At 38.6% G+C, this 26,175-nt stretch overlaps 2 protein-coding genes across 11 annotated transcripts in view; one reads left to right on the forward strand and one right to left on the reverse strand.

Moving 5' to 3' along the window:
- LRRC17 (leucine rich repeat containing 17) overlaps positions 1-11,548 on the forward strand; it is a 28,823-nt gene extending 17,275 nt beyond the window's left edge. Inside the window, exons 3-4 of the mRNA XM_008542213.2 lie at positions 7,199-7,354; positions 10,813-11,548. Coding sequence (XP_008540435.2) covers positions 7,199-7,354; positions 10,813-11,210 — 554 coding nt within the window. The 3' untranslated portion in view covers positions 11,211-11,548. The remainder of the gene's footprint in view (positions 1-7,198; positions 7,355-10,812) is intronic.
- Positions 1-26,175, reverse strand: part of FBXL13 (F-box and leucine rich repeat protein 13) — a 211,788-nt gene that overhangs the window by 98,435 nt on the left and 87,178 nt on the right. The gene's annotated exons all lie outside the window — the stretch shown is intronic.

The following is a 26,175-nucleotide window of genomic DNA, read 5'->3' on the forward strand; positions in this document are numbered from 1 at the left end:
GCGCCCCACCATGCCTTAGAATTTCTGGTGTCACTTCCACCAGAAATTATCTCCTCTATGACAATGGCATTTACAATAGAGGAGGGTGGGATGTATGCCCAAGAGGGGCAGCCATTGGGGTCCTACTCTTGTTTGCTCATCACAAGCAGTGGCTGTAAGAAATTCCTTTAATCTTAAATCCAACGTAATTTAATTTATGTGGGTAAACCAGGGGGTATGAAAACAAACGCAAACGGTGTCTGTATAACCTGACTTATACCCATTAAAGTCAAAACATGGTGTGTGTCGGGAGGAAATGATAACCTCCAGGAAAACAAGGTGCAGAAGAGGACGGGCGTGAGCACCATGAGAGGGGGCTGGTGGTGCAGTGACGACGAATCTGTAGTTCTTATAACTTAGTCTCGAAGTTCTAATAAACGCTTGCTAACATCCTAACATCTTAACGGTTCCCAAATTATCCCCCAAAAAAGCATAAAAAATATTGAAAAAAAACAAGGTCGAAAATCTTTAACCCAAGAACCAGGAGACTAAGGAAATCTTTTCAGAATATTACTTACTTTCTGAAAATCATTCCTGGGTTTTACATCCCACACTATCTTGGGCTAGTACAGTGCAGGACCCTGGCACAGATGGGATAAATTCATGAAATAAGAAAACAGATGGGAGATTTTAACAGTGCTCTTGACAACGTCAGTGAAGACATTCTCAAAGTGTGGTCCGGGAACCGCTGATCTGCTGTAGGATAACAAGCCATGTGACAGTGTCTATCTGTTTCTTTTCTGATGTGGATGAATACCATATGCGTAATATTAAGTTAAAGCCAAACGTCACTGAATTAGGGCCATATAGAGCACAGGGTCATTCCTTCCACTTATGTTGGGAGGTCTGGCTTTGTTTTGTTTAAGAACAAAAAGGGAAGGTCAAGAGGAACACAGAGACTGGCTCCTCTCAAGGGAACATAGGCAGGAATGGGTTGACATTGAAAGAGGAGGCAATCTGAGCCAGGAGTAAATCTGTTCATTTATCAGCAAAGTCGTGCTCAAGCCTTGTCCCTCTCTCTGACTCTGAAGGTGGCACCTGGTTAGATCCCACCAGGGCCCTGTGGCACGAAAAGATCTCTCGCTCCAACGCCCTGTGAGCTGTATATAATTTGATGCCATAGCAGAACAATGACACCGTGACCTGGGAGATGCCGTCACGGGATCCTCCGACTTTGAGAGAAAGCGCTCACTAATTGAGAAGCTGCTCTGCTGACACATGTGCTGTCCCCGACTTGCAGGAAGGGAGTAGTTACAGAGGAGGAAAATGAGGCTCAGGGAGGTTTGGTCACTGGGCTGAGGGCTCACAGGTGAGCAGCAAGGCTAAGATTGGGACCACATTCTACCTGAGCCTGCTGCCTTCCAGAATTAATCTGATCATGTTCACACAAGCAGCTGCCTCGACAGTAAAGAATTAATGGAAGCATCAAAGAGTTCCCAAAGTCAGTTTGTGTGGTTTCTCTGTAGCCAGATTGGGTGGAATTTCCCTGACACCGTCACAGTGAGTACCGAGTGGTTCATGCCGAACAGCATATTTTACTAGGATTTCCTTTGTGATGCTTAAAAACTTGAATTTATGTATTCTAAAAACTAATACAAAGCTAGTCATCCTAGATTTGGGTTGGAAAAATTACTTGATATTGCCGAGGTTCTATCCTTCAGCTAAAGTTAATTTGCACTTCCTGCATCAGGTGATAAAGAGAAAGTAGGTATGGTTTTAAGTTCATTAATTATCAGAGAAAAAGGCCATCAACACAAAATTGAAGACTTCTACAGCTAAGCTACGCTGTAACTTAAGGAGAGAGAACATATTAGGAAATGGCTTTCTTTTCTACTGTTTTTCTACTCTTGGGGCATTCCCTCCCCATTGAGCCTGTTTCTGCCATTGTCTTTTTTGCCACGATATTTTTGTCTCTTTTTCTCTTGGCAAAAATCAACGTACAAAAATACAAACATATTTTTTATTGCTTCCTTTCCCCTACTTACTGTTGTCTAAACACAACCTTCCAGATATGCTCCATAAATTCATTCCCCCTGCTTTAAAAAAATACACATATTACCTACTGGAAAACAGAATAAATAAAGTTTCACGACATACACAGTTAGTGTATATAATATAGGATCATACATTCAAGGACAATTCAAGTTGCTCCACATATTAACTACGTAAATCAGAGCCTACACGTTTTAGATTATAAAATGCAGAGTACTTTTGACTTTTAGTATCATTAATATAAATTGCTTTCACTATGGTTGACTGATGATAATCAGTGAGCTGCTTTCTTTACTCTTGCAAAGCAGTAATTTAAGCAACCTCTATAAATAAAAATACATAGAAGCTACAGATCATGGCTAGAATTCAGGTATGACAATCTGAATTGAATCCACTCTAATTTCCTTCTCCCGTTCCATAAATAGCTAATATATGTCAAATACTAAGAATAAATGTTCAGCAATGTTCATCTCTAGCTCCCTGCCCGGGGGTAGTAGTACTTTTGATTGTGCTCCACACGTTAGACGCTATGGAGGGTCTGAAGGAGGCTAAATCGTGCCATCGAGAGCGGAACTGGCAGTGCTGTTCATGAATACGAGCTGTCATCTGCGTGCTCTGTGTGCCTAAGACATCGCAGCTCACAGGCTTTATGCACTTACTCCTTGCAACCTTAAAAGAAGCACTATTATTATCCTCATTTTGTAAATGAGGCCACTGTGGTGTAGAGAAGTTAAGTGGCCCCTCTAAGGTCACACAGGCAGTCCCCAAACAGTTCCCAAGCCATTGACCACTACGCAATGTCATCTTTTTGTCTATTTTTGTCTTAAACATCTGACAGCAGGAAAAAGAAAGAATAGCTTTATTCACTGGGAGACAGGCACTTTGCCAACAAAACTCAGTCTTTCAAAGGGAATAAATGTGAGATTAGACGAAAGGCATGTTTATACCATGTTGAGGTAAATGGACTTGCCAAAAATACACGAAAGTAAGAGTTTTAAAACTTTTTAGCTTCACATTTACCAGAATAATTTACCATTTTTAAGGATTCGTTTTACTTCTAAGATTAGGGCTGGGCAGAATTATGCCCATAAATTGCTCCCAGCTGCCTCTGAAGTTAATTTTACCACTGGTTTGAAAAATAATTAAGAAATTTTTTATTGGCAATAAACAGGGCCATTCGTGTCTCTTTACCCACCACTAGCAAGCCTTCAGGGTAGTTCTAACACTGCTGACAATCAAGACAGCCTGCAACATGGGAAATTACATGGAGAAAAGTTCCCAATTTCCTCCTCAAAATCAGCAAGGTTGAGTTGCAGGGGGGTGGGGGGCGCAAAGGTTGTCAGGGGTGACAATCAAATAAATATGGTATTTATTGAGGGTTTACCAAGAATTTGGGGTAGCAGCAAGTAATCATGTGGTACCTGGTCTAGAAATGGGGGCATTGGCCAAATTTGACTTCTGGACTGGGGAAATTTGTATTTATATAATCTTTGTCAAAGATAAATATCCTTTACAACAATATTTGCAATTCTCTTTCAAGTTTAAGGTAAAAGAAATCAAGAACTGTTTTTATTCATCAATACGACAAATAAGCTTTTTCCATATTTTTCTAAGCCGTACTAGTGAAGGCTCTGGTTTGCATTTCCTGGTATTACTTGTGAATCCTATTTTACCCAGGCTGCTGGTAGAGACGCCAAAATTGGTTCTGCATTTATATTCCTTTTCCAGCCTCCACAGGTCTGCCACATTGCTGGAGCTGGGTTTCAGAGTGTTCTCATAAATGTTTTTTCTACCCGTTTATTTGTGGCTAACCCAAGTTAGCTTGTCCAACAGTGGTCGCTGGGGAGGTCTCTGTCATCCACCCTCATGCCCAGCCCAGAAGATGCGGATTCAGCAAGCAAGTCCTGATAAACAGGCTGCTTTCCAGGACCTAGGAGATGCTGATTCTGGTGACAAGGAAGACCTACAGTCCTTGATGGCTTTCCAGGGCCTTGGTGAGGATGTGGGCTTCTATTCACAGGGAGATGGAAAGCAGTTGGAAGATTCTGCCATCGGGAGGAGGGGAAGCTATCTGGAAAAATGACATGATCTGACTTAGGTTTTAACGGGATCACATGGGCTTAGGACAGAATTGGGATAAACCAGCCAAGAAGTGATGGTAGCCTGGACCAATGTGGTAGCAGGGGAAGAAGTCAGAAGAGGTGGGATCCTGGGTAGTTTGAAATAAAACTCTGTTCTGCTTTTGAAAGTCTTCTAAGAAGATGCCACAGCCATTCTCAATAATTATTTCAGACGCTAAATGTCAAGAAATTATTTCTTCTGACCGTCCTCAAGTGTGTCTGTGGTTGTCAATTTTCGCTAGGATCTCCATCTCCTTGTTTACATGTAGTGCCCAAGAGAGAATATAGCTCTCCAGTAAGGGTCTTGCTGATCCTAAAGAGAGGATTATCTCACTGTGGCAAGATTATAATAAGTTCAAGTCTTAAAATCTTTTACCTTTCAATACGTTGGCAGACACAACCCTAGGTCAAACCGAACAATGTCTTATCAGAGGACAGAAATAAGATCATCCCGAATTTTCAAAACACTCTTATTATAAGAGTCTTCAATATTCCTGAATTATTAAACTCAGCAAACGTTTAATGAGCTCGTATCATTTGCCATGTGTTAGTTCTCTATTGCTGCCTAACAAATACCCTAAAACTTAGTGACTTAAAACAACATGTTTTATTATGTCACAGTTTCTGTGGACCAGGAAACCAGACATGGCTTCACTGGGTCCTCTGCCTCAGGATGCCTCATGAGGCTGCAATTAAGGTGTTGACCAGGGCTGAGGCTGTGGTCTCATCTGAAGGTTCAACTGGAAAAGCATGCTTATCCAAGTTCATACAGCTGTTGGCAGGACTTGGTTCCTTAAAAGCTGTTGGACTGGGGGGCCTGAGTTCCCTGTGGCTGTTGGCCAGAGGCCACCCTTGATTCCTGGCCATGTGAGTCTCTCCAACATGGCAGCTTGCTTCATCAAAGCCAGCAAAAGGGAGTCTGCTGGCAAGATGAAAGTCACAATTTCTTATAACCTAATTATGGAAGTGACATCCCATCACATTTGCTGCATGCTATTGTTAAAAGAAAGTCACTAGGTTCAGCCCATACTCTGGGGAACGATTTACGCAACAGTGTGAATACCAGTAGAGAGGATCATCGGGCGCCATTTTAGAAGCTGCCTGCCACATACCATTTATTTACTTATGAAATATTAGGCACTGTTCTTCTTCTAAGCCTCCCTCACGAAGCTGCCATGGCGAGGAGGTGGCAAAAATGAAAAAAAAACCTAGTAAAATGTACACTATGTCTGATGGTGATGACTACCATTGAGAAAAAGCAGGGAATATTATTATTATTATTACTGTCATTGCCCACGTGAAAGCAGGGAGATATTTTAAATATAGAGCTGAAAGCTCTCATGGCCTTCCTAATGTACTCACTCCACCCCAGTCGCTCCTCCACCCCCACTTCACACTACGTGACAAGCTTGAGGATTCTAGGCAAGTGGAACAGCATAAATGGAGCAGGAGAGTACCAGCAACAGGCAGCAGATCATAGTGGTTCGAAGCACAGATTCTGGGGCCAGCACGTCTGCGTGTAAAGCCCAGGAATGTGACTGTGGGCAAGTTGTGCCTCAGCTCCTTCGTCTGTAAAGTGAGGACAACAATGGTGCTTAGCGCATAGGGTTCTTGTCACTTAATACCTGTTAGAGCACCTGAAACAGTTCCTGCACGTACATACTACGATCCTGAGATCCCATGACGAAGAGGAAGCAAATTTAACCTTGATAAGGATAGTACCAACACCATCCCATTAAAGACCATGGATTCTGAGCTGTAAAAGGGGACAAAATAAGGCTGAGTCTTTATGAAAGCAAGTGTACTATGGGTTAAGAAATCAGAAATAGCAGAGGTGGGGCTTTTTTGATATTTGGAAGAAATTATCAGCAATTCAATTATTCTGTACCAAAAGGAGCACTATGGATGAAGGGATACCAGCTTTTCATAAACTTATTTTACTGTAACCACTTCAAAAGATTTCTCTTTATTCAGACAGCCTTTGGGCCATGCTATTTCTCAGGTGTCCACCTGGACATTTTATTTGTTGCTTCTAGTTTTCTTTTGTGGGAACAGATTTGTTTGTCTCCACAGGCTTCGCTTGCCCTCCTTAGAACTGAACAAAACCTCTTCAGAATATTAAGAGTTAAACAGTAAGAGACAGGGCAAGTATGATGCTAAAACATAAAGAAGCACTTTATATTTTTTTTAAAAGCATGATTTAAAGGCAAGCATAAATAGTAGGAGAGAAACTAAGTGCATCTTGATTTCCTATTAACCTGTGCATAACTTCTAGACGCTTTTCCTCCAGGAGCAACAGCAGCAGCAGCTGTACTGTTGTTCTTATCGCTGCCCCTGATGGTCCAGTCACTGCTGTGCCCGGTATAAACTAAGTCACAAGGATTCAGGGAATCAGGGGGTGACGAGGATGCAGGCCCAGCAAGTCAGGACTACCCTTTCTCGAATTTTAGCATCCAAGGAAAAGAGAAATAAGAACAGCTTGGGGGCCATCAAGGTCAAGAGCTTTTTGGGGTTTTTTTTAGGTTGGAAAGACCTGAGCTTATTTGTTGGCAGAAGAAGCCTGAGGAGAGGGATAAAACAAAGCTGCAAGAAAGAAGGCATAACTCATAGTGAAGACTCCTAGAGGGGTAGGAGGGCAGTGGGAGGGGACACGCAGGGAGCGGTTTGATCGCTTTCATTTCCTTTTAGCTTTCTTGTTTTTAAAGCTTCCCAGGGGATTCTGATGGTCAACAGGCCTGAGCACCACTGGCCCACCTGATGCCTGAGCCACCCAGCGGCCCTGCCTGCTGTCCTCCTCTTGATTTCTTGCCGCCACCTCTAGGAAGTTTCTCTGACCAGCTCAGCGAACAGTGCTGTCTGCTCCTCTAAGTGGGATGCACCTGGTTTGCTGGGATTTAGCACCTGCTAAAGGCTCGTTCATCCCAATGTTCTTTGCCTTTAGACATCCTTTCCGTTTAAGAGTCGACTCTTCAACCACAGGTAAGAGCGACAGAAAAGATGCGGGTGAGAGGAGAGCTTGATAACCTGAATATTATTAATTTTTCCAGAGTTGAAGAAAGTTCCAAACAACATCCCTCCAGACATTGTTAAGCTTGACTTATCCTACAATAAAATCAAACTACTTCGACCCAAGGAGTTTGAAGACGTTCATGAGCTAAAAAAATTAAACCTCAGCAGTAATGGCCTTGAATTCATAGATCCTGGTAAGTTCCACAGAAGAGCCCTTTAAACGGGTGACGAGTATTCTCTGATTTTTCTACGGCAACATTTAGAGTAAATACAATTTAGTTTAAAAAAACTAAATTAATAAAAAGCTTGAATTTAAATTAAACATGATGCTTATATTAGAACTTATTTGGCACTCAGAGAAATATTTGCCAAAATGTTGCTTTATGAAGTATATAACTCTATATATTATTAAGCCACAGTTATTCAGTTGGTCCAGATAAAAGCGTTTTGTAGAATAGATTAAAAAAATAAGAACATACGGCTACTAGTCAATATTATGCTAAAGACATAATGATATTTAAAGGGAAATTCAGATTTGGCATTTTCCTTGCTATTCATTAAGTCCCAACTTGTTTAAAGTAAATTTGAAACAATCTGCTAAGCTAAGCATCAAGCTCGTAAATTAAGATAAAATGTGCTCAAACCAGAGCCAGACATATTTTTTCTAATCCTAGATCAAGATCGATTCTCTTTTCCACCCTTTAAATCTCTTCTCCATTTGCTAAGCAAAGCGTCTGGCAAAAATGAGCGTGGTGAGTTAACACACTGGACTTGGCAGGAACTGGGAGCCCCTGCTAGACCGATCAGATTTGTAACATACGTGCGTGCCCTCGCGGTGCTACTTCAGTCGGAGACGTCCTGTCTGTAGAAATGATTATCAGTACTATTGACAATGCCATGTCAATGTTGTAAACATTTTGAGGACAGTTGTTACTTCTACTTTTCTTAATGCTACTTTAATACGATTAATAAAACATTAGGGTTTTCACATTGTAGACATGAAAATTGAGAATGAATGTTCTGGAGCCACAAAGGCATATTTTAGTATTAGTAACATCTTTTAAAGATATTAAGAAATCATAGTTTAAAAACTTTCCCAAGAGAACAGCAGTACGCTACACTTATACCATAGCCTGTACAGATGGTGTAAACTATCCGTTTGGATGGCATATCGATAAATTGCAAGGTCAAAAGCAGTTTTCATTTCACAGTGAGTAAGAATACTACAGAGACACTCTTCTCCCGAAAAAATGAGAGAAGATAATACAGAGATGGATAACAGTACAAAATGGGGTTCTTTTACTTTTAGTGATATTTTTCCGTCATCAGTTATGAAATTCCCATAATTGTGAGGACTCCTTTTTCATCCCTGCGACCTCCTGAAGGCCTTCTATTTACCCAGTGTGTTTTCCTTGCTGACACACAACATGAACTCTATTATTGGCAGTGGAATTCTCTTTTGTCCTTTGTTCAGTTCAGGCCCACGAAAGTATGTCTACAGTAACAAGCACATATTAAGTACCTACCAAGTGCCCACCACTTACCGTGGCATGTCCTCTGGGACAAAAAGTATCTCAGCTCTTAAAGACGTCAAGACGACCTAAAGAGCTTTTAAAATAAAAGAGCTTCTAGCTCTCAGGGCCTTTGAGATGAAACACTCCCAGAGCAGACAGACTTTAACGACTTATACTGGTAGGTATATACAGGCAATGAGATTCGCTACTTTTAAAAGGTGTGAGTAACAATCTCATAAAAAGCCATACATTATTGCAGAAAAGGGACCAAAGACGTCCTATTAGGGATTCTGCCTCCTTTAAGAAACAAGCGAGAACTAGCTTTCCCAAGGGCCTGAATACATATGGCCGAAGTAACAACTACAGCGCGTTCAAAATAAAATCTAGGAAGGTTTACACATGGTTTCAATCTGAAGGGCTGACTTGTCTGAATTGTGAGATCATTGACTCACAGAATGTTAGCAAATAAAAAAAACATGCAGCGTCTTTAGAACTGTCATTACAAGGGCTGACCTTTTGCTCCCACCCGCTCTTCCCCTGCCCTCCCCCAACCCACCCACCCCACCCCCAGGCCAATGCTTTGCACCAAAACACAAAGAATTCTTTTCAGGGGGAATTATGGGTTTCGTCTGAGAACAAATGATATGAAGATGGTTAATGGTATTGGTTATGAGAGCACATTTTCCAAATTCAAGATAAGGACACTGTATGCTCTGAGTATTTTAAAATAGTGATGAGAAAATGTTTGAGATAGAAATAAAATACACGAAATCAGGATTGAGCTAGAAATTCTACAGTATCTGGTCTGTCCATGTCAACTGAAACAGAGATAATCTACGTTCAGAGTTCCTCTACTCCTGGAGCGGAAAAGAAAAAGCTTTCTGTTGTCTTATTTTGTGTTATGTGTTTGATATTTGTTTTAATTATCCACCCTCCAGCAGAATTAAATACATACGGATTCCAAGTTGATAGCTACCATAGCTTGCCAAAATACAACCAGATGTTTTCAAAATGTTGATAAGATTTTTTTGGTTTGGGACTCTACAGGAATATAATTCCCTCTCTCTAAACTGGGAAAAGGCTGTTTTGTTGGCATTTTCAGAGTTTACTGATATCCCAGGGAGCTGTCAAATCGTCACTGGACATATTTTTCATTTTTTTTACGCATTTATGTCTTACATTTGAAATATTTTCCTAATTCATGCCTTTTGTGGGTGGCGTCTTTCCAGTGAGTATAAAAACTGCACATGAGCTCAAAATACATTCTTTAGAAAGCTAACTTAAAACTGATTTTTCAAATATAATACTGTATTCTAGTCAATCCAATCATCAGAAAAGTTTTGAGTAAAAACATATTTCAGAATTTCACATTTAGACACGTATACTGTTAGGGAAATATAATTAAAACCAAAATCTTCTCCCAAACACAGAAAGCCTCTCCACAAAAGTAGTAGAGAAAAAAAAAACCAAAACTTTTGTTATTGAATAAGCATTAAACCAGAACGTAATGCCCAACACAGGCAATCTGCTAGGAGAATGCAGAGCAGAAAGAAATCTCACTCTTCTACATAGCCGAGCAGAGCAACCCAATACATACATGTTTTCAGGATATGTGATAAGTATTCCTTAAGTAACGACTTGACAGCCCATTTGCCATACATAGTTCATCCTAAATTTGCCTGGTAAGTGAGGTCACCATCTGTGTTAGCTAATTGGCTTTATCCAGAGGAAAACAAAATTCTTCTATCTTTATAACAAGAGAGAGTTTTTTGCAATTGGAGCAAGGCTCCCACCCTCCCACAGAAATGGCGAGATAGGGGCGCTTTGTCCCTTGATGTTTACATTTCCAAGAGATGGCTCCCAGGTCTTTGAGAAAGACATTCCTTGCTCAAACAGCTGACAGAATCCCTCCCTAGTCTTCTGAAGGAAATGCACACATTTCAGACAGGAGAGAGTTACAGTTACAAGTTTTCTAAAGTAAGTGCTCTGAGAAAAAGGAGACGAGGGAAATCTTTTCCTTTATTTCCAACAGGGAGAATCAAGTCTCTTTTTTCGATTTATATTTGTCCTTATAATACACCATAGAGTGGCATTTAACCTAATTACTCATTGGCTTAATAAATCTGTTCTGTTTCTAGCTGCATTTCTGGGACTCACCCATTTAGAAGAGTTGGATCTATCGAACAACAGTCTGCAAAACTTTGACTATGGAGTCTTAGAAGACCTGTATTTTCTGAAACTCTTGTGGCTCAGAGACAACCCCTGGCGATGTGACTACCACATCCACTACCTCTACTACTGGCTACGGCACCACTACAACGTGCACTACAACGGCCTGGAATGCAAAATGCCTGAAGAATACAAAGGCTGGTTTGTGGGGAAGTACGTTCGGAGTTACTATGAAGAATGCCCCAAAGACAAGCTACCAGCATACCCTGAAATATTTGACCAGGATACGGAAGAAGAAGAATGGGAAAAAATACATAAGGATCACACGGCAAAGAAACAAAGTGTAAGGATCACTATCGTGGGCTAACTCGGAAATTGCTCTGGTTGCAACAAGTTTTGTATGGGCTATACCGGTGTCAGAAAACCGTATGTTTACATTTTGATTAACTGTGTTGCCTATTTATGCAGGGTTTTCCAGCTAAAGGAAGGAAGTTCCCTTAACTATTTTTATTAGTATTGTTGTGACAATTATAGTAATCAAGGGAATACTTTCATCCTGCTTGCCTGCCTGTTTGCAGAATGGCTTTTGGTGACAATTCCACACTGGTAACCTGCAGGAGCTGGGTCCTAATGATGGCATTAGAATTTCATAATGTCCTGTATGTATGTTTTTACTGCTTTTTGAAATAAACAAAAAAATAACAAGTTTGTTTTGACGTGCCTTTTGATAGCTGCTTGTACATACCTAAACATGATCAAAGTGAAAAGATACAAACGCTTAGTAATAAAATGTCATTCTCTCCCCTGCTGCACTCCCCTGCTTTTTTTCTTTTTTAAATGTCAGCTTATGCATTGAATAAATTTCCATTTCTGATTCCTGTGCATACCAAAATGAGGCCCTGGTAAATCCAAATTCTCAACTACTCTTTACTGATCCTTGCAAAAAAGTGTCAAGCTAGACCTGAAGTATTGTCACAAGCAATAAGTGGAGAACCTGAGAATTAGGTTGGAGGCTGGTCAGAAGATGGAACACTGAGAAACAGTTTTAGATGGTGTGAAGCATGAGCACTGAAGAGGTATAACTAGTGAACGTGGAAACGGTACTGGTTTTGGGGGGTTTTTCTTGAATATTTATATCAATAATCATCAAAAGGTGCATAGGAAATTTAGATATAGAAGGCTTATAGATCTTTGGCCCTCTGTATTTTATAGAGGACATTAAATCATGATTTAAAAGCATTTTTGCTATTGTTTTTGCTACTCTTTTTCTTACTGCAAATGAAGTACAGACATCTCTATTTTGTTTTTCTTTTTTTTTGGTGAGGAAGATTGGCCCTGAGCTAACATGTGTTGCCAGTCTTCCTCTTTTTGCTTGAGGAAGATTGTTGCTGAGCTAACATCTGTGCTAATCTTCCTCTCTCTTCTATGTGGGACACCACCACACCTGGGATCTGAATCTGCGAACCCTGAGCTGCCGAAGCAGAGTATGCAAACTTAAGCACTACGCCACCCAGCCGGCCCCAGCATTGGTTTTTGAGTAGAGTTCAGACTAGGAAACCATCTGTCAGCGGGGAAGGACCTGAGCCATTCCTGTTAAGTTACTATGTCAAGGAGCATAAAACAAAAGATGAAATTAGGATTCAGGGTCAGGATTTGGGATGAAACAGAAAGAAAAAAGAGGAAGTAATATCAGAGGCAACTGAGGGAGAGGGGGTTGCCCAAGAGAATCCCATGATTTGGTTTTGCAAGTTACTTAGCTCACTTAGAGAAACAGATCACCAGAAAAAGAGGAAATGCAGGGAAACTGACCTCCTCAGTTTGCATTTCGATAGTCGGCTACACTATTACAAAGAAAAAGAAAATGAAACGAAATATGTACATATCCCTAGAAATACCACTTTTTCCTTTCTATACAGATTTCCTTTTCATGCTGAGTTGAATACATTTTCACTTTTTTTATCAAGGTATTCCTACAAAGTTTATCAACTGCTTTTATTTGATACTGCACAAATTCCCAAAGCATAGAAGACGGTATCTGACAAATAATAATGAGCATTTCTTAAGCACCTACTAATAACAGGTGATTGCTTACACAATCACAAAAGTTTGGGAGACAATCAAGAGCTAAGGCAGGGTTGAATGACAAGGTTCATCTCCTGACGAGGCCTTCCTTTAAGACTGAGAGAGGTGTCGTTTCATCTAATGCATAGAAACCAACACAGACAGTCAACCAAAATGAAGAAAGGAATATGTTCCAAACAAAAGAACAAGAGAAAAACCTCAGGAAAAAACCTTAATGAAAGAGAGATAAGTAATTTACCCGATAAAGAGTTCAAAGTAATGGTCATAAAGAGGCTCACTGAACTGGGGAGAAGGGAGGATGAACATACAATGAGAACTTTTACAAAGATATAGAAAATATAAGAAAGCAACAAGCAGAAGTCACAGAACACAAGGGCTGAATTGAAAAACACACTAGAGGGGTTCGAAGCAGACTAGATGAAGCAGGAGAAAATGTCAGTGAGCTCAAAGACAAGAGAGTGGAACTCACCCAATGAGAGCAGCAAAAAGAAAAAAGAATGAAAAAAGTGAAGATAACTGAGAAACTTATGGGACAACATCAAGAGTACCAATATTTGCACTATTGGGGTCCCAGAAGAAGAAGAGAAAGAAAGAAGCAGAAAAGCTATTTGAAGAAATAGTGGCTGAAAACTGCCCTAATCTAGGGATCTGGGAAGCTCAAAGAGTTCCAAAAAAGATGAGCTCAAAAAGACCCATGCCAAGAAATATTATAATTAAAATGTCAAAAACTAAACACAAGGAGAGAATCTTAAAAGCAGTAAGAGAAAAACAACTTGTTTATGTACAAGGGAATCCCCATAAGACTTTCAGCAGATAATTTAGCAGAAACTTTGCTGGCCAGAAGGAAGTGGCACAATATACTAAAGTGTGAAAGAAAAAATCTTCCAACCAAGAGTACTCGACCCGGCAACGTTATTGTTCAGAATTGAAGGAGAGAGAAGGAGTTTTCCAGACAAGTGAAAGCTAAAGAAGTTCATCACCACTAAACCAGCCCTATGAGAAATGTTAAAGGGGTTTCTTTATACTGAAAAGAAAGGGCACTAATTAGTAACAAGAAAACATACAGAAGTAAAAATCTCACTGGAAAGGTAAATATATAGTAAAGGTAGCGGGTTAATCACTTATAAATCTAATATGAGGCTTAAAAGACAAGAATGGTAAAAATAACTATAACTATAATAATTAGTTAAGGGATACATAAGATAAAAAGATGGGAATGTGACATCAAAATCATAAAACATAATGGGGAGAATAAAACTCTAATACTTTAGAATGTGATCAAACTTAAATTGTTATCAACTGAAAATAGACTGTTATAGATATAAGTCCTTATATGTAAGCCTCATGGTAACCACAAAGCAAAACCCTATAGTAGATACACAAAACTCAAAGAGGACGGAATCTAAGCGTACCACCAAAGAAAGTCATCAAACCACAAAGGAAGAGACCAAGAGAATAAGAGAGGAACTACAAAATAGCCAGAAAACAATTATCAAAATGGCAATAAGTACATACCTATCAATAACTACTTTAAATGTAAATGGACTAAATGCTCCAATGAAAGGCACAGAGTGGCTGAATGGATTAAAAAAACAAGACCCATCTACATGCTGCTTACAAGAGACTCACTTCAGGTGTAAGGACACACACAGACTGAATGTGAAGGGATGGAAAAAGATATTCCATGCAAATGGAAACCAAAAGAAAGCTGAGGTGGCTACACTTAGACAAAATAGACTTTATAACAAAGATTGTAACAAGAAACAAAGAAGGGCATTACATAATGAGAAAGGGGTGAATCTAACAAGAGGACATAACATTTGTAAATATTTATGCACCCAACACAGGAGCACCTAAATATATAAAGCAAATATTACCAGACCTAAAGTGAGAAATAGACAACAATACAGTAACAATAGAGGACTTTAATACCCCACTTCCATCAATGGATAAATCATCCAGACAGATAATCAATAAGGAAGCACCAGCCTTAAGCAACATATTAGACCAGATGGACTTAATAGACATATACAGAATATTTCATCCAAAGGCAACAGAATACACATTTTTCTCAAGTGCACATGGAATATTCTCCAGGATAGATCATATGTTAGTCCACAAAACAAATCCTAATAAGTTTAAGTGACTGAAATCATATCAAGCAGCTTTTTCTGACACAATGGTATGAAACTAGAAATAAATTACAAGGAAAAAAACTGGAAAATTCACAAATATGTAGCGATTAAACAACACACTACTGAACAAGCAATGGATCAAAAAAGAAATGAAAATATACCCTGAGACAAACAAAAATGGCAATACAACATACCAAAATTTATAGGATGCAGCAAAAGCAGTTCTAAAAGGGAAGTTCACAACTATAAATGCTTACCTCAAGAAACAAGAAAAATCTCAAATAAACAACCTAAATTTACACCTCAAGGAACTAGAAAAAGAAGAACAAACTAAGCCCAAAGTTAGTAGAAGGAAGGAAATAACAAAGATCAGAGCAGAAATAAATGAAATAGAAACTAAAAAGACAATAGAAATGATCAATGAAACTAAAACCTGGGTTTCTGAAAAGATAAACAAAATTGACAAGCCTTTAGCTAGACTCACCAAGAACAGAGAACCCAAATAAATAAAACCAGAAACGAAAGAGAAGACATTACAACTGATACCACAGAGATACAAAGGATCATAAGAGACTACTATGTACAATTATACACCAACATATTAGATAATCCAGAAGAAAAGGATGAATTACTAGAAACATACAACCTATCAAGACCGAATCGTGAGGAAATGGAAATTCTGAACAGACTGATTACTAGTCAGGAGATTGAATCAGTAATCAAAGACTTCCCAACAAAAGTTCGAGACAGTTTTATTGGTGAAGTCTACCAAACATTCAATGAAAAATTAATACCAGACTTCTCAAACATTTCCAAAAAATAGAAAAGCAGGGAACACTTCCAAATTTTTTTTACAAGGCCAAAATTACACTGATACCAAAACCAGATAAGGATGCCGCAAGAGAAGAAAATTACAGGCCAATATCCACGATGAACATAGACGCAAAAGTCCTCAACAAAATATTAGCAAACCAAATTCAACAATAAGTTAAAAGGATCCTACACCATGATTAAGTGGGATTCATCCCTGGGATGCAGAGATGGTTCAACATCCACAAATCAATCAATGTGAAACACCACAATAACAAAATGAAGGCTAAAAATTGTATGCTCATCTCAATAGATGCGGAAAAAAACATTTGACAAAATTCAACATCCATTTATGATAAAAACTCTCAACAGAGTGAGTATAGAGGGAATATGCCTCAACATAATAATGGCCATACATAACAAGCCCACAGCTAGCATCATACTCAATGGTAGAAAGCTGAAAGCTTTTCCTCTAAGATCAGGAATAAGACAAGGATGCCCACTCTCGCCACTTTTATTCAACAGAGTATTGGAAGTCCTAGCCAGAGTAACTAGGCAAGAAAAAGAAATAAAAGGCATCCAAATTGGAAAGGATTAAATCAAACTCATACTATTTGGAGATGACATGATATTATATACAGAAAACCCAAAGGACTCCCACAAAAAACTGTTAGAACTAATAAATGAATTCAGTCAAGCTGCAGGGTACAAAATTAATACACAAAAATCTGTTGCATTTCCATACACTAATAACAAACTATCAGAAAGAGAAATTAAGGGAAAAAATTCCATTTACAATTGCATCAAAAAGAATAAAACACCCAGGAAAAAATTTAAACAAAGAGGTGAAAGACTTGTACACTGAAAACAAGAAGACATTGATGAAAGAAATTGAAGATACAAATAAACGCAAAGATATCCAGTGCTCATAGAATGGAATAATTAATATTGTCAAAATGTCCATAATACCCAAAGCAATCTACAGTTTCAATGCAATCCCTATCAAAATTTCAACAGCATTTTTCATAGAAATAGAACAGACAATCCTAAAATTCGTATGGAACCACAAAAGACCTCAAACTGCCAACGCAATCTTGAGAAAGAAGAACAAAGCTGGAGGCATCACACTCCCTGATTTCAAACTATATTACAAAGTCATAGTAGTCAAAACAGTATAGGATTGGCATAAAAATAGAAACATAGATCAATGGAACAGAACAGAAAGCCCAGAAATAAACCCAAGCATATAGTCAGCCTTCCGTATTTGCAGGTTTCACATCTGTGGTTGGTTGCATCCGCAGGTGCAAAACCCACGGATACAGAGGACTAACTGTACGCCTTGTACTATACCATTTTATATAAAAGATGAGCATCTATGAATTTTGATATCCACAGGGGTTCCTGAAACCAATCCCTGACGGATAATGAGGAACAACTGTGTATGGCCAATTAATTTACAAGAAAAGAATCAAGGATATACAATGGGGAAAGGACAGTCTCTTCAATAGTGTCCAGTAGACTGGATAGCCTTATGCAAAAGAATGAAACTGAACCACTATCTTACACCATACACAAAAATGAACTCAAAATGGATTAAAGACTTGAACATAGGATCTGAAATCAAAACTCTGGGAGAAAATATAGGTGGTAAGCTCCTTGACATAGGTCTTGGGGATGATTTTTTGAATCTGACGCTAAAAAAGCAACAAAAGCAAAAATGAACATGTGGGACGACATCAAACTGAAAAGCTCTTGCACAGCAAAGGGTCTGTGGACAAAATGAAAAGGTAACCTGCTGAATGGGAGAAACTATTTGCAAATCACATACCTGATAAGGAGTTAATATCCAAAATATATAAAAAGCACATACAATTCAATAGCAAAAAAACAAACAATTCAATTAAAAAGTGGGCAAAGGATCTGAATAGACATTTTTCTAAAGAAGACATACAGGTGGCCAACAGGTACATGAAAAGGTGTTCAATGTCACTAATCATCAGGGAAATGCAAATCAAAAACCACCATGACACGTCACCTCATACTTGTTAGAATGGCTATTAGCAAAAAGACAACCAATAACAAGCGTTAGTGAGAGTGTGGAACCCTTGTGCTCTGTTGGTGGGATGTAAACTGGAGCAGCCACCATGGAAAACAGTATGGAGGTTCCTCAAAAATTAAAAATAGAACTACCATATGATCCAGCAATTCCACTTCTAGGTACACGTCTGAAGAAAATGAAAACACTAACTCAAAAAAATATATGCACCCCCATGTTGATTGCAGCATTGTTTACAATAGCCAAGATGTGGAAATAAGCGTCCATCGATAGATGAATGGATAAATAAAATGCTGTGTGTATATATATATATATATATTATATATATATATGTGCAATGAAATAGTGTTCAGCCATAAGAAAGAATGAAGTCTTGCCATTTGTGACAACATGGGTGGACCTCACCAGCATTATGCTAAGTAAAATAAGTCAGACAGAGAAAGACAAATACTGTATGATCTCACTTATATGTGGAATCTTAAAAAAACCCAAAAAACTGAAAAAAACCCAAGCTCATAGAATAGATTGGTGGTTGCCAGAGGCAGGGGTTGGGGGTGTGAGAAATGGGTGTCGAAAGGTACAAACTTCCAGTTTAAAATAAATCCTGGGGCCGGCCCGGTGGCACAGTAGTTAACTGCACACGTTTCACTTCGGTGGCCCGGGGTTCGCCGGTTTGGATCATGGGTGCAGACATCACACCGCTTGGCAAGCCATGCTGTGGTAGGCATCCCACATATAAAGTAGAGGAAGATGGGCACGGATGTTAGCTCAGGGCCAGTCTTCCTCAGCGAAAAGAGGAGGATTGGCAGCAGATGTTAGCTCAGGGCTAATCTTCCTCAAAACAAAAAAAAAAAGAAAGAAAAGAAAAAAAAAGAAAAGAAAAGAAATAAGTAAATAAATAAGTCCTGGGGGTGTAAGGTACAGCAATGTGACTATAGTTAATAATAGCATATTGCATATTTGAATGTTGCTAAGAGAGTAGATCTTAAAATTTCTCCTCACAAGAAAACAAATTCTTGTAATTATATATGGCGTCAGTTGTTAACTAGACTTCTTGTGGTGACCATTTCACAATATACACAAACTTGAATCATTATGTTGTAAGTATGTTGAAAGTAATATAATGTTATATGTCAATTTCACTTCAATAAAAAATTTTTTAAAAAACAAAAAATAATCTGTATTAATATGTATAGGAAACCAAGAGAATGGGAAGCCAGAAGTATTGACGGAGCTGACGGTTCAGGAAATGACTCTGTCTTGTGAAGTTCTGACCACTCTGCCCATTCGACCAGTGGTTTGGGCGAGGCGTAGAGACTTGGAGATGCTGGTTCTCAACACGAATCCTCACATTATTCAATATGAGGTATTATTCAATATGAGCCAGCTGTCAAATTTGAAGTGCTACCATATAGATGTAATAAATTCATTTGTTCATGAACACTAAGAGTCAAATAAGACAGACAGAAGGCCTGAAACAGCCAAGATTTGATGGTGGAGAAAGCTTGGGTGGGGCCTCAGTAGGAGATGGAAGGACACACTGAGGACATGAGGGTTCCGGAAAGAAATTAGGAGATTAAATCTGATTCAGAGAAAGGGTCCAAGTTACTCTCTGGTTTAATTTTTGGAGGCTGGTTGGGGATTTTATTGGTTGATTTTTACATTCAGTATCATCTCCTGGGATCTACTGGAAATAAAGCTCTGGAACACATTACAAAAGAAATTGGTCCAGACCATCCAAACATAAATCAGTTGGAGTTGCTGATATCTCCCAGGGCCACAACTGAAGTACATTTTTGAAAGCTTAAGATTTTCCCCTTCTCTGTATCAAAGTTTATACTTTCTCAGGGAAGCATAGTTGATCAATGATGCAACAAGCAATGAGGTTTTCCTCTTCTGCCAATTTCTTACTTGATAGTTTAATAACTTGCCCTTGAACCTTCCTTCTTTTCAAGAGATGGTGAAGTTCAAGAGATTTAAAACAGGAGTATATGTTACGGTAGTCAAAAATATGACAATCCTGAGTGCTACATATTTGAACATATACGTATTGGGTAAACACTCTTTTTTATTTATTTTAACCTTCCTGCTGGTCCTCAGATTCTCTGGTTTTCTGAAGCAAATAAGATTTACTGCAAGCTGAGGCCCCCTGAGTCCTAAGCCTGAGTCAGCTCTGACCTGACGCCTGGTTATTTGGGAAAGATATTTAACATTAAACAGTTCAAATTTTTCATTTACTAACCATTCCCTCTCCTGGAGCTTACGCCCTGGATCAGTTAATGTCTGTTAACAAGTGTCCTGCTCTGGCAAATAGAAGCAAGTCAGTGATGAGAAGCCACTTGCCTGAATTCGGTGAGACCTGGAGGCTCCTTTCTGCAGAGGTGGGGTGTTGGTGAGCGGAGGGGCAGATGTAATATATGACTAACAGATCAGTGTCGATGCCAGAATGAGCAATAATAACTCATGTGGTAGCGGGCAAACTGGCAAATGACTTCATAAATTCTGCTCAAAAAAATTTCAATATTGTATCCTATGGATCCTAGAAACATAAACATGGAACCCCAGGCGGATTCGCAAGTCAAAGCTGCTTCTGAACTGCTCTCCTCTTGCCAGTCATTGAGTGGGTGGGGAAAACTGCAAATCAGTCAAGCGGGGCTTCCCATCCCCAGTGTGGAAATTCCACAATAAGGAAATTCTGACATGGACTACAACATGGGTGAAGCTCGACATCATGCTGAGTGAAATGAGCCAGTCACACAAGGGCTAATACTCTATGATTCCACTTCCTTGAGGTGCCCAGAAAAGTAAAATTCATAGAGATAGAAAATAGAATGGTGGGTGTCAGGGGCTGGAGGGAGGGGACATAGGGAACCAGTGTTTCATTGTTCAGAGTTTCGGTTTTGCAAGATGAAAAAGTTCTGGAGATGGTGATGAAGACGGTTGTACGACAGTGTAAATGTACATTCACAAATGGTTAAAATGGTAATTTTTTATGTTACGTGCATTTTACTACATATAAAAAGAACTTAAAAGTCGGTTGTTAGAAATGATCAACAAAACTGAGATGTCTTTAGCTAGACTGATCATGAAAAACAAGTGGGAAGACTAAAATTTCTAAAAATCAGAAATGAAGGTGCATACATTACTGTTTGCTTTACAGGAATAAAAAGGATTATAAGAGACTACTATGAACAATTTTACCCCAACAAATTAGATGACCTACATGGAGCTGATTCCTAGAAACACACAAAGTACCAAACCTGACTCAAGAAGAAACAGAAAACCTGAAGAGATCTACAGCAACTACAGATATTAAACTACCAATCAAAAAACCTCCAACAGAGAGAAGCCTAAGACCAGACCACTTTGCCAGCAAATTCTGCCAAACATTTAAAGAGTACTTAACACCAACCCTTCTCGAACTTTTCCAAAAAATAGCAGGATAAAACACCTCCTAACTTGTTCTCTGAAGCCAGTATTACCCTAATAACAGTGCCAGACACAGACATTACAAAAAAGGAAAATTACAGACCAATATTTTTTTTTAAATATAAATGCTAAAATCCTCAACAAAATATAAGCAAACAGAATATAGCAGCATATTAAAAGGATTATATACCAAGAACAAGGGAGATTGATTTCAGGAATGCAAGGGCAGTTCAACAGACAAAAATCAATCAATGTAATACACTATATTAATAAAATGAAGGAAAAAACTCAGTTGCACAGCAAAAGAAACCATCAACAAAGTGAAAAGACAATTCATGGAATGGGAAAAAAATTTGCAAAACACATATCTGGTAAGAGGTTAATATCCAAAACATACAAAGAACGCATACAACTCAATAGCAAAGAACCAAATAACCCAATTTAAAAATAGGCAAAGACAAGACATGGAAGCAACCTAAGTGCCCATCAACAGACGAATGGATAAAGAAGATGTGGTACATATATACAATGGAATACTACTCAGCTGCAAAACAGAACAAAATCATTCCATTTGCAATAACATGGATGGACCTTGAGAGAATTATGTTAAGTGAAATAAGCCAGCGAGAGAAAGAAAATCTGTGTATGACTCCACTCATATGAGGAATTTAAAACTATGGACCAAGAACAGTTTAGTGGATACCAGGGGAAAGGTGGGGTGGGGGGTGGGCACAAAGGGTGAAATGGTGCACCTACAACATGACTGACAAACATTAATGTACAATTGAAATTTCACAAGATTGTAACCTATCAATAACTCAATAAAAAAAAATAATAATAAAAATAGGCAAAGACCCTAAATAGGCATTTCTCCAAAGAAGGTGTAGGAAAGGCCAACAGGTACATGAGAAGATGCTCAACATCACTAGTCATTAGGGAAAGGTAAATTAAAACCACAATGAGATATCACCTCACACCTGTTAGAATGGCTGTCATCAAAAAGACAAACGTGCAAATGCTGGTGTGGATGTGGAGAAAAGGGAACCTTTGTGCACTGTTGGGATTGCAAATTGGTGCAGCTACTGTGGAAAATAGTATGGAGGATCCTCAAAAGATTAAAAATAGAACTGCTACATGATCCAGCAATTCCACTCTGGGAATATATCTAAAGGTAACAACAATACTAATTCAAAAAGATATCTGCACCTGCATGTTTAAAGCAACATTATTTGCAACAGCCAAGACATGGAAACAACCTAAGTGTGCATCAGTGGATGAATGGATAAAGATGTTGTGGTATACAGACAACGGAATATTATTCAGCCATAAAAAATGAAATCATGCCATTTGTGACAACATGGATAGACCTTGAAGGCATTATGCTAAGTTAAATAGAGAAAGACAGATATTATATGATCTCTCACTTATATGTGGAATCAAAAGAAAAAAAATCAAATTCATAATAAAAGAGATGAGACCAGAGGCAGCAGGTGGGCAGAGGGGGAATTGGAGGAAGGTGGTCAAAAGGTACAAACTTCCAGTTGGAAGATGTACAATGGATGCAATTATAACATGCAACATGACGACCATAGCTAACGCAGCGGGATGACACACAATAGCCCCTCCTTATCTGCGGTTTTGCTTTTGAGGTTTCACTTACCCGTGATCAACCACAGTCTGAAAATAACGCTACTGAGTCATTCACCTCCCTGCATCTCATCTCATAGGCACCGTATCATCTCACAGTCCTCACAGGAAGAGGGGTGAGTATAGAACAATCAGATATTTTGAGAGAGAGAGACCACATTCACATAACTTTTATTACAGTATTTTTTATAATTGTTCTATTTTATTATTAGCTATTGTTTTAATCTCTTTCTGTGCCTAATTTATAAATAAACTTTACCATAGGTATGTATGTATAGGAAAAAAATGTAGTATATATAGGGATTGGTACTATCTTCAGTTTCAGGCATCCACTGGGGGTCTTGGAAGGTATCCCCCAGGGATAACGGGGACTACTTTATAGGAAAGTTGTTGAGAGAGTAAATCCTAAGAGTTCTCATCACCAGGAGAGACTTTTTTTTCCTTTCTTCTTTCTTTTCTTTTCACTGTATCTATATGAGAAGATGGATACGAGCTTCTGTGGTAACCATTTCACAATACATGTAAATCTGACCAACACGCTGTACACCTTAAACTTGTACGGTGATGTATGTCAATTACTTCTCAATAAAATTAGGGAAAAAAATGACTGATATGGAACATTCCAGAGGAAAAGACTCAAGTGATGCATAAAAACTATTTGACAAAATTCAACACCCTTTTATGATTAAAAACATTCAACAAACTAGGAATAAAAGGAAACTTCATCAACCCAATGAAGGGCATTTATGAAAAGCCTACAATTAACATCTTAGCTAATGGTGAAAGACTGGAAACTCTCCCTCCAAGATCAGAAGATAAGGGCGCCCACTCTCACCACTTCTGTTCAACATTGTATTAGAAGTTCCATCCTGAGCAATGTGGTAAGAAAGAGCTATAAAAGGGAGAATTGATATGAGTGTATTTTGGGGGGTGATGAAAATGTTTCAGAATTAGATAGTGGCGATGGTTATACAACATTGTATATATACTAAAAACCACTGAGTTGTACTCTTCAAATGGTTAAAATTGTAAATTTTATGTTATGTGAATTTTATCTCAATTGATAAATAAATAAAAGCTTCCAGAGATACAAGCCCTGCTATTCCTCAGAAACTCATTCCACCGTTCAACCACCATTGCTATCATGTGAATCTCAGGTCAAACCAAAATCTCGAATGTTGCATCTTTTTTTTTTTTTTTTGGCTGGGAAAGATTAGCTCTGCGCTAATATTTGTTGCCAATCTTCCTCTTTTTTTTTCCTCCTCAAAGCCCCAGTACATAGCTGTAGATTCTAGTTGTAAGTCCTTCCAGTTCTTCCACGGGAGCTGCTGCCGCAGCGTGGCTACTGACAGAAAAAGGTGTGGTTTCACGCCCAGGAACCAAACTTGGGCCGCTGAAGTGGAGCGTGCTGAACTTTAACCACTCAGCCATGGGTTGGCTCTGAGTCCATTTTCTTTCTTCAGAAAACACAGACTTATCTAATAGTATATTTTCTATGTTTATTTCATATATATGTGTGTAAATATGTATATCTGTGTACACATACGCATATAGAGAGAAAGAGGGAGAGATGGAGAGTTTTGATGGCTAACACATTAAAGTTTATAATTATTTTCTTAACTAAAATAGTAATAAATGGGTTCAAGATGGCAGACTGAGCACATATTTCAGTTTTCCTCTCCTGTTCAAATTCCAAGAAATAATTTGTTTTCAAAAATCTATAATACCCCTGGAAAACAAAGCAAGAATGACCTCGGCGGATCCAAAATTAATAGTTCCTAAAAACCCAAAGGCACACGGCCCGGACTGGATGAGGAACACGCAGAAGACGGCTGCTCTGAAGGTGGGAACAGCATTAGCTCCCTATACGGAGCGTATCCCGGAAATTAAAAGACGTGATCATATTAAAACTATTCTCGTTAGAAATGTGAAAAAAGAGTCAAGAACAAGACAAGGTGGCTGCGTATCTCTGCTACCGAAAAAAGAAATAACAGATATAAGAATAGGAACGAATGGAAACAAAACTGTTAATATTTTGAGACGACACGATAGTCTACCCAGAAAACGCAAGAGAATCAACTGACAAACTATTAAAACCAAGAAGAGAGTTTAGGATGAGATCAGATGCAATAACATCACACAAAAAAGTATTGCTTTCTTCAGCACAGCAATAACGGATCAGAATTAATCCATTTTGTCTATTTTCTTTCTTTTTTCAGGAAAAAAAATTACAGATGTAGTTGAAACTCCTTATGAAGCTCTTCATTCCTTGAGACCTTCTTTCATCCAACTCCCTCCACCTCAGAGGTAACCACTCTCTTGCTTTTGGAGTTTTTCATTTCCACGCATGCTTTTTCCATTTCAGCATGTGCATGTGTGTCCTTAAACATATATTATTGAAATTATTTCAAAATGTAAAGTATATATAGTATTATTTTCAAAATGTAAAGTATATATAGTATTATTTTGAACATTGTAAAATTGTATACAAACGGTATTAGATTATATATATCATTCTGCCCATCATCCCCCATTAACATCTTCAGATTCATCCATGTTGATATTTACATATGTTTATGGCACTCTTTCTCACTATCTGAAATCAGTATGGATGTATACTTTTTGAAATATATTTTTTCTCTCATTTCCAGAAATATATATGAAAACCAAGAAATGCACCTCAAAGGACGTATAGGTTAATAAAATGGACCAAGTGTGTGTCCCCCCGAAATTCATATGTTGACATCCTAAGGCCCAATGTGATGGTATTAGAGATGGGGCCTTCAAGACATAACTAGGATGGAGCTCTCATGAATAGGATTAGTGCCCTCCTACAAGAGCCCTCAGAGACCTCTTTCTTCCCATCTCTGCCTTGCGAGGATACAATGAGAATACAGCAGTCTGCAACCTGGAAGACGGTTCTCACCAGAACCCGGCCACACTGGCACCCTGATCTTGGACTGCCAGCCTCTAGAACGGTGAGACATAAGTTTCTGTTGTTTATAAGGCACCCAGGCTATGGAACTTTGTTACAGCAGCCCAAACTGACTAGGACAGTTAAAGGCAAATGTCACAATCAAAGTACAAAGGAGCTTGGAAAAAACTGGAAATAACCTCAATGTCCATCAATAGGAAGAAAACTAAATAAATTATGGTACATCCATAGTATGGAA

The sequence above is a fragment of the Equus przewalskii genome, chromosome 4 (genome assembly GCF_037783145.1).
Source record: "Equus przewalskii isolate Varuska chromosome 4, EquPr2, whole genome shotgun sequence".
Taxonomy (NCBI): domain Eukaryota; kingdom Metazoa; phylum Chordata; class Mammalia; order Perissodactyla; family Equidae; genus Equus; species Equus przewalskii.